This window comes from Nerophis lumbriciformis, linkage group LG31 (assembly GCF_033978685.3).
Source record: "Nerophis lumbriciformis linkage group LG31, RoL_Nlum_v2.1, whole genome shotgun sequence".
Lineage (NCBI taxonomy): Eukaryota > Metazoa > Chordata > Actinopteri > Syngnathiformes > Syngnathidae > Nerophis > Nerophis lumbriciformis.
The window spans coordinates 6124598-6135000 of record NC_084578.2 but is presented as its reverse complement, the minus strand read 5'-3'; the positions used below and the strand labels follow the sequence as shown (position 1 = coordinate 6135000).

At 27.8% G+C, this 10403-nt stretch overlaps 1 protein-coding gene across 11 annotated transcripts in view; it reads right to left on the bottom strand.

Moving 5' to 3' along the window:
* The window catches only part of stxbp5l (syntaxin binding protein 5L), a 457116-nt gene that overhangs the window by 15657 nt on the left and 431056 nt on the right, over nucleotides 1–10403 (bottom strand). For 8 of the 11 annotated variants that reach the window (XM_061926057.1, XM_061926058.1, XM_061926061.1 and 5 more), the window contains 2 exons: nucleotides 10185–10277; nucleotides 2067–2306 (listed from right to left, as the gene is read on the bottom strand). In XM_061926057.1, coding sequence (XP_061782041.1) covers nucleotides 2067–2306; nucleotides 10185–10277 — 333 coding nt within the window. The remainder of the gene's footprint in view (nucleotides 1–2066; nucleotides 2307–10184; nucleotides 10278–10403) is intronic. The other 3 variants (XM_061926060.1, XM_061926065.1, XM_061926066.1) reach the window with 1 other exon arrangement.

The window sequence follows — 10403 nt, the reverse complement described above, 5'->3', positions numbered from 1 at the left end:
TACTATCAAAATGACTATACAAGTCTTATATAAGTGTTATAATAAAGGCAACACATGATAAGTGTCTATATTAGCTATATTAGCTTACTATCAAAATGACTTTAAAAGTCTTATATAAGTGTTTTAATGAAGGCAACACATGATGTAAGTGTCTATATTAGTCTACTATCAAAATGACTTTAAAAGTCTTATCAACAACACCCGGACAACACATGATCTAAGTGACTATATTAGTTGTATTAGCCTACTATCAAAATGACTATAAAAGTCTTATATAAGTGTTATAATAAAGGCAACACATGATAAGTGTCTATATTAGCTATATTAGCCTACTATCAAAATGACTTTAAAAGTCTTATATAAGTGTTTTAAGGAAGACAACACATGATGTAAGTGTCTATATTAGTCTACTATCAAAATGTCTTTAAAAGTCTTATCAACAACACCCGGACAACACATGATCTAAGTGACTATATTAGTTATATTAGCCTACTATCAAAATGACTTTAAAAGTCTTATATAAGTGTTATAATGAAGGCAACACATGATAAGTGTCTATATTAGCTATATTAGCCTACTATCAAAATGACTTTAAAAGTCTTATATAAGTGTTTTAAGGAAGGCAACACATGATGTAAGTGTCTATGTTAGCCTACTTTCAAAATGACTTTAAAAGTCTTATCAACAACACCCGGACAACACATGATGTGTCTATATTAGCTATATTAGCCTACTATCTAAACAACTTTAAAAGTCTTATATAAGTGTTATAATGAAGGCAAAACATGATGTAAGTGTCTATATTAGTTATATTAGCCTACTATCAAAATGACTTTAAAAGTCTTATATAAGTGTTATAATGAAGGCAACACATGATGTAAGTGTCTATATTAGCTATATTAGCCTACTATCAAAATGACTTTAAAAGTCTTGTATGAGTGTTATAATGAAGGCAACACATGATGTAAGTGTCTATATTAGCTATATATGCCTACTATCAAAATGACTTTAAAAGTCTTATATAAGTGTTTTAATGAAGGCAACACATGATGTAAGTGTCTATATTAATCTACTATCAAAATGACTATCAAAATGACTTTAAAAGTCTTATCAACAACACCCGGACAACACATGATGTAAGTGTCTATGTTTGTCTACTATCAAAATTACTTTAAAAGTCTTATCAACAACACCCGGACAACACATGATGTAAGTGTCTATGTTAGCTATATTAGCCTACTATCTAAACGACTTTAAAAGTCTTGTATAAGTGTTATAATGAAGGCAACACATGATAAGTGTCTATATTAGTTATATAAGCCTACTATCAAAATTACTTTAAAAGTCGTATATAAGTGTTATAATGAAGGCAACACATGACGTAAGTGTCTATATTAGCTATAATAGCCTACTATCAAAATTACTTTAAAAGTTTTACATAAGTGTTGTAATGAAGGCAACACATGATGTAAGTGTCTATATTAGCCTACTGTCAAAATGACTTTAAAAGTCTTATATAAGTGTTATAATGAAGGCAACACATGATGTAAGTGTCTATATTAGCTATATTAGCCTACTATCAAAATAATTTTAAAAGTCTTATATAAGTGTTATAATGAAGGCAACACATGATGTAAGTGTCTATATTAGCTATATTAGCCTACTATCAAAATAATTTTAAAAGTCTTATATAAGTGTTATAATGAAGGCAACACATGATGTAAGTGTCCATATTAGCCTACTATCAAAATGACTATAAAAGTCTTATATAAGTGTTATAATGAAGTCAAAACATGATGTAAGTGTCTATATTAGCTATATTAGCCTACTATCAAAATAACTTTAAAAGTCTTATATAAGTGTTATAATTAAGGCAAAACGGGACAAAGAAGGAGTGGCATAAAACATGTCTTTCTGTGGCAGCGTCGGAGAAAGTTGCGCCTGAAACAAAATGTTGCGTCACAGTCCACACAACTACGGTAGGATATATATATATATATATATATATATATATATATATATATATATATATATATATGAGTGTCAGATTAAAGACTGGGACTTACCACAAGGACCGATGGTGACAGGCTCCTCCATCCTCTCATCCTGGTCCGTGGGGATGGACACGGGCACGAGCAGGATCACACCCAGGCTGGTGCCCACCCACAGGCACGGCGTGGGCAGGGCGTCGCCCTTCCGCCCGTACGACTCCCCGAACTGCAGCGTGGTGATGGCCTCCTTGGTGTCCCGGTCGATGCTGGAGACGCTGGAGCTGCGCGAGCGGCTGAAGGAGTTCTCCCGACTCTCTGCACCGCACGGGAAGAAGAGACGTAAGGTGATGGGGGGAATGTAGCGAGAAAATGCCATTTTGCTGCATTTTATAACATAATAAAATGAAGAACGCACACACACACACACACACACACACACACACACACACACACACACACACACACACACACACACACACACACACAATCTTGTATTTGTTACCTTCTTGAGACCTCCGAAAAATGCCGACCTCTTGAGGACCGCCCTTTCTAGATATATAAATATTTGTATTTACAACATTAATAATATATACATATATACTATGCAAATATATAAAAAAGGTAAGCTTCTAGTACATTTTTTTCGTTGTTGAATTTTTTGTTTGTAATTGTTTTTCTAATCTTCATTATTTACTTCAAGTTATTACAGTATGTCTCTATATACATATTTATTGTATTATTCAACATATGAAATAACAAGTGTGTGTAAAAATTTGAAGTGCTCCCCCTCTGGTCAACATATGTAATACCAAGTGTGTGGAAGAAATTGAAATGTGCCCACATTTGGCAAATTAGAAAAAAAAAAAAATACAATAAATATGTATATAAATAATACATCTTTATTGTATTATTTATACAATAAATAATACAATAATTTATTTTATTGTATAAAAATAAATACAATAAATATGTATATAAATAATACATCTTTAATGTATTATTTATACAATAAATAATACAGTAATTTATTTTATTGTATTAAAAAAATACAACAAATAAATATATATATATATGTATATAAATAATACATCTTTATTGTATTATTTATACAATAAATAATACAATAATTTATTTTATTGTATTAAAATAAATACAATAAATATGTATATAAATAATACATCTTTAATGTATTATTTATACAATAAATAATACAGTAATTTATTTTATTGTATTAAAATAAATACAACAAATAAATATATATATATATATATATATATATATATATATATATATATATATATATATATATATAAATAATACAGTAATTTATTTTATTGTATTAAAAAAATACAACAAATAAATATATATATATATGTATATAAATAATACATCTTTATTGTATTATTTATACAATAAATAATACAATAATTTATTTTATTGTATTAAAATAAATACAATAAATATGTATATAAATAATACATCTTTAATGTATTATTTATACAATAAATAATACAGTAATTTATTTTATTGTATTAAAATAAATACAACAAATATATATATATATATATATATATATATATATATATATATATATATATATATATATATAAATAATACATCTTTATTGAATTATTTATACAATAAATAACACAATAATTTATTTTATTGTATTAAAATAAATACAATAAATATGTATACAAATAATACCTCTTTAATGTATTATTTATACAATAAATAATACAGTAATTTATTTTATTGTATTAAAATAAATACAACAAATATATGTATATATATATATATATATATATATATATATATATATATATATATATATATATATATATATATATATATATATATATATATATATATATATATATATATATATAATACATCTTTATTGTGTTATTTATACAATAAATAATACAATAATTTATTTTATTGTATTAAAATAAATACAATAAATATTTATATGAATAATACATATTTATTGTATTTATTTTAATAATTTTTTGCCAAAGGGGGCGCATTTCAATTTCTTCCACCCACTTGTTATTACATCTGTTGGCCAGAGGGGGAGCACTTACAATTTTTACACACACTTGTTATTTCATATGTTGACCAGAGGGGGAAGCACTTTTAAAACCGACACACAGTCAATTTGAAAAATCCCTCCTTTTTATGGACCACCCTCATTTTGATAGATTTCACCACCAGGGGGTGCAAATGAGACATTCGCTATTAGATGCAATGGTTTTCCGTATCGGGACCATGATTTATGTCCTAACTTGTTCACACCTCCTCATATGGAAGGTACTTTTCCATGTGGATGTCTCAAGAAGGGTAGAAATACAAGAACATACACACACATTCTTGTATTTCTTACCTTATTGAGACCTCCTAACTCTTTAGGACCACCTTTTGTAGATATATAAAGATTTTTATTTACAACATTAATAATATATACACACCATACAAATATAAAAAAGGTAAGCTTTTTTTGTTTGTAATTGGTTTTTAATCTTCATTATTTATTTCAAGTTATTACAGTATGTCTCCATATACATATATATATATTTTTTTTTAAATTAATTTAAAATTATTTATTAATGAATTTTTACTGAATATAAAAAAATGTTTTCCACTTAATTTATGCACACTTAATTTTAAAACACTGTATTTTGACAAACTAACACACATTTTGCTGACTTTTTTTACTCAATGAAATTGTCAGTATTATTTGAAAAAAAATAAAAATCCATTCACAAAATTAAAATGCAACAAATTCAGTGCAAAAAAAAACCCTTCAGTGTAAAACAATTAAATGCAGTGTTAAAAATATGTTGAAAAAAATGTCAGTAAAAAAAAATAGTGTAAGTTTTCTTTCCGGAAGTCCTTCTTTAGCTGCCGTCTCGTTTTATCATATGTTGCTGACTTCGCACCTGTCAATGTTTACTTTTGTGCGCACATTAAATCAACAAAAAAAAAATCCCGACTTTGGAGCAATGTTCACGGAATTTAGTATTTGGCTCTCTTGTTCACCGGTCCTCATATGGACGGTACTTTTCCTTGTTAACGTCTCAAAAAGGGCAGAAATACAAGAACACACACACACACACACACACACACACACACACACACACACACACACACACACACACGCACACACACACACACACGGTCCTGTGTTTAACAGAGTGGGTGCACTAGAATTCCAGGTTGCAACCAAAGACTGCAATAATAAAGACAAGTGAACAAGTGAACACACAACAGAGAATCTTGGTGATGCATCCATCACAAAAGTATTTGTGGTGAATTATTTAGAGTCAGGCAGAACTGCTTCCCAGCCTCGGTGAGTGCAGACTTTACGTAACGACTACAGATGGTGCAGAGCCTAGTGGACACACATCAAGATCCAAAGACTTTGGAAAATGGGCCATTTCTTACCAGCTATTCTGGGTAAGTTGAGAGAATGTTCCCAGGGCTAAAAAAGACTGTGGAAGGGGGCGTGGAGTACAGTATTGTGCAAAACACGTACAGTGGGTCTGGGTTCCTGCTCGCCTCACTCAAAGTGTGAGTGAAGAACGCACTACCGACCTGTTAAGTCCGAAAGAGAAAGAGATGATGCGGTTTTATCTGCTCACAGATGTTACAGTGCAGCTAGTCCTGTATAGTCCCACTCCTTAATGCTTCACACGCAGGATTCTCACAGGAATGTGGTAAAAAAATGATAATTTTGTAGAACATTAATTAAAAATTTTGGACACTGAATTTATGCAACTGAAATTTTTTGTTTAAATTTTGAGGAACACATTTTTCTAATATCAAATTGCGCTGTCAATTTATATTGAATAAAAAAAGAGTGTAAAAAAAAATCAGTGTATAAAATTTCAGTGTAAAAAAATTGAATGGAAGAAAATTGAGTGTTTAAAAATTGAGTGTTTAAAAAATTTCAGTGTGTGAAAAATGAGTGTAAAAAGAAATACAGTGTATAACAATTCAGCGTAAAAAAACAACTTCAGTGTAAAACAATGACATTCAGTGTTAAAAATCAGTAAAAAAAAAAAAAAAAAAAATTCAGTTTATATAAATTGAGCGTAAAAAAATTAAGGTCTAAAAAAAAATTAATGTAAGAAAATTGTGTGTATAAAAATTTAGTGTAAAAAACTAAATTCAGTGTAAACAAATCAGTGTGTAAATATTGAGTGTAAAAAATGTAATGTAAGAACATTGAGTGTAAAAAAATTCAGTGTGACAAAATTCAATGTATACAAATTTCGTATGAGTGAATTGCAAGTGAAGTGAATTACATTTATATAGCGCTTTTTCTCAAGTGACTCAAAGCGCTTTACATTGTGAAACCCAATATCTAAGTTACATTTAAACCAGTGTGGGTGGGCACTGGGAGCAGGTGGGTAAAGTGTCTTGCCCAAGGACACAACGACAGTGACTAGGATGGCGGAAGCTGGCAAGTTGCTGGCACGGCCGCTCTACCAACTGAGCTATACCGTCCCATTCCAAAAAAAAAAGAAAAAAAAAAAAAAAAAAAAAAAGATCCAGTGTGCTTCCAGTTCAAAGACAAACAAAATTAGTGTATAAAAATTCAGTGTAATTTTTTTTAATTCAGTGTAAATAATTCAGAGCAGAAGATCTTTATTCATTTGATTTTTTCCACTTAATTTTTACACACTTAATTTTAAAACGCTGTATTTTGACGAACTAACACACGTTTTGCTGACTTTTTTTTATTAAAGAAATTGTCAGTATTATTAGATGTAAAAAATAAAAATTGAAACGCAACACATTTAGTGTGAAAAAAATTCAGTGTGACAAAATTCAATGTATACAAATTTAGTATTAAAAAAAATAATCAGTGTATAAAAATTCAGTGTACACTAATTCAGTGTAAAACATTTTTTTAATTTAGTGTAAAAAAATTCAGAGCAGAAAATCTTTAATAATTTGATTTTTTTAACACTCTTTTTTCCCACTGAATATAAAATGATTCATCCCCCACTTAATTTTTACACACTGTATTTTGACAAACTATTACATATTTTACTGACTTTTTTTATTCAATGAAATTGAAGTGTTGAATGTGTTATTTGATGCAAAAAAAAATCAATTCACAAAATGAAAACGCAACAAATTCAGTATAAAAAAACACTCCAGTGTAAAACCACAAAATTCAATGTTAAAAATCAGTTAAAAAAAATCAGTTTATATAAATTGAGCGTAAAAATTTATTGTATAGAAAAAAGTGTAAAAAATTCAATGTATACAAAATTTCGTATAAAAAAATGAGTGTATAAAAAATTTAGAGCAGAAAATCTTTATTAATTTGATTTTTTTTAGTGAATATAAAATTATTTTTTTTACTAAATTTTTACACACTTAATTTTAAAACGCTGTATTTTGACCACCCAACACACATTTTACTGACTTTTTTATTCAATTAAATTGTATTATTTGATGTAAAAAAATAAAAATACTAATAATTCACAAAATTGTAACGCAACAAATTTAGTGTAAAAAAACCCTCAGTGTAAAACAATTAAATTTAGTGTTAAAAATCAGTGACAAAAAAAAATTCAGTTAATATCAATTGAGCGTGAATAAATAAGGTATAAAAAAATAATGTAAAAAATTGAATGTAAGAAAATTGTGTGTAATAAAATTGAGTGTAAAAAACTAATTTCAGTATAAAAACATTGTGTAAAAAAATCATCAAAATTGAATGTAAGAACATTGAGTGTAAAAAAAATCAGTGTGACAAAATTCAATGTATACAAATTTGGTATAAAAAATAGTGTATAAAAATTCAGTGTATTTTTTTTAAATTCAGTGTAAAAAATTAAGAGCAGAAAATCTTTATTAATTAGATTTTTTTTACTGAATACAAAAAAAAAATTCCACTTAATTTTTACACACTTAATTTTAATACGCTGTATTTTGACATATAACACACATTTTGCTAACTTTTATTATTCAATGAAATTGTCAGTATTATTTGATGTAAAACAAAAAAAAAAAATAATTCACACAATTGTAACGCAACAAATTTAGTGTAAAAAAAACCCCTCAGTGTAAAATAATTAAATTTAGTGTTAAAAATCAGTGACAAAAGAATTCAGTTAATATAAATTGAGCGTAAATAAATAAGGTTTAAAAAAATAATGTAAAAAATTGAATGTAAGAAAATTGTGTGTAATAAAATTGAGTGTAAAAAACTAATTTCAGTATAAAAACATTGTGTAAAAAAATCATCAAAATTGAATGTAAGAACAATGAGTGTAAAAAAATTAAGTGTGACAAAATTCAATGTATACAAATTTCGTATACAAAAATGAGTGTATAAAAATTCAGTGTAATTTTTTTTTTAATTCAGTGTAAAAAATTAAGAGCAGAAAATCTTTATTAATTAGATTTTTTTGACTGAATATATAAAAAAAAATCCACTTAATTTTTACACACTTAATTTTAATATTTTTGAAATATAACACACATTTTGCCAATTTTTTTTATTCAATGAAATTGTCAGTATTATTTGATGTAAAAAAAATTAAAATAAGAATAATTCACACAATTGTAACGCAACAAATTTTGTGTAAAAAAAACCCCTCAGTGTAAAAGAATTAAATTTAGTGTTAAAAATCAGTGACAAAAAAATTCAGTTAATATAAATTGAGCGTAAATACATAAGGTATAAAAAAATAATGTAAAAAATTGAATGTAAGAAAATTGTGAGTGTAAAAAACTAATTTCAGTATAAAAACATTGTGTAAAAAAAAATAATCAAAATTGAATGTAAGAACATTGAGTGTAAAAAAATTCAGTGTGACAAAATTCAATGTATACAAATTTTGTATATAAAAATGAGTGTATAAAAATTCAGTGTATTTTTTTTTAATTCAGTGTAAAAAATTAAGAGCAGAAAATCTTTATTAATTAGATTTTTTTGACTGAATATATATAAAAAAAAATCCACTTAATTTTTACACACTTAATTTTAATATTTTTGAAATATAATACACATTTTGCCAATTTTTTTATTCAATGAAATTGTCAGTATTATTTGATGTAAAAAAAAAGAAAAAAAAAAAGAATAATTCACACAATTGTAACGCATCAAATTTTGTGTAAAAAAAACCCTCAGTGTAAAACAATTAAATTTAGTGTTAAAAATCAGTGACAAAAAAAATTCAGTTAATATCAATTGAGCGTAAATAAATAAGGTATAAAAAAATAATGTAAAAAATTGAATGTAAGAAAATTGTGTGTAATAAAATTGAGTGTAAAAAACTAATTTCAGTACAAAAACATTATGTAAGTTGAAAGTAAGAACATTGAGTATAAAACAAATTCAGTGTGACAAAATTCAATGTATACAAATTTTGTATAAAAAAACGAGTGTATAAAAATTCAGTGTAATTTTTTTTAAAATTCAGTGTAAAAAATTAAGAGCAGAAAATATTTATTAATTAGATTTTTTTAATGAATATAAAAACAAATATTCCACTTAATTTTTACACACTTAATTTTAATACACTGTATTTTGACATATAACACACATTTTGCCGACTTTTTTTATTCAATGAAATTTTCAGTATTATTTGATGTAAAAAAAAAAAAAAAAAAAAAGAATAATTCACACAATTGTAACGCAACAAATTTAGTGTAAAATGTATTAATTCAGTGTTAAAAATCAGTGGGGAAAAAAATGCAGTTAATATAAATTGAGCGTAAATAATTAAGGTATAAAAAAAAAATTAGTGTATAAATATTGACTGTAAAAAATAGTGTATAAAACTGTAGTGTAAAAAAAAAAAAGCTTTTGTAATGAAGACAGATTAACCCTGATACATTCCTGTGAGAATCCTGCAGCATTAAGGAGTGGGGGTTGGTGAATTCATCCAAGACAAGCTGCAGTGTGCTCAATAACAGATAATACTCCATCATCTATTTCCCTTTGGGCCTTTTCAAGAAACACTACAGTAGTGCATTCTTCACTCACTCTTTAAAAGCGGGGGATGAGGCAAGAAGGAACCCGGACCCCCTGACCCCCCCCCCAAACCCCCAGGAAAGGAAGGACTTCTTGTAGACGGGGACTGACGGACTGACAGACGGAAAGAAGGACTGACGTTGTGAGCAAGGAGCAAGGACAGTAGAGTGGAGTGGCCGAAGCCCCCTTACCTCGCTCGCTCCAGCAGGTGGTGTGGTGCTCGTCGTGAGAGTACATTGCGACGCCGTGTAACTGCTGGAGCATTGCCCTCCTGGATGCATAACCTGACCCGCCCCCACAACATGGACACAGCAGCACCACCCGCCCCAAACGGCCCCACACAAACATGACACAAGAAACAAACACCCGGGCCAGGAACACACAAGACGGACAGGTGAAGGAAGAGTTGT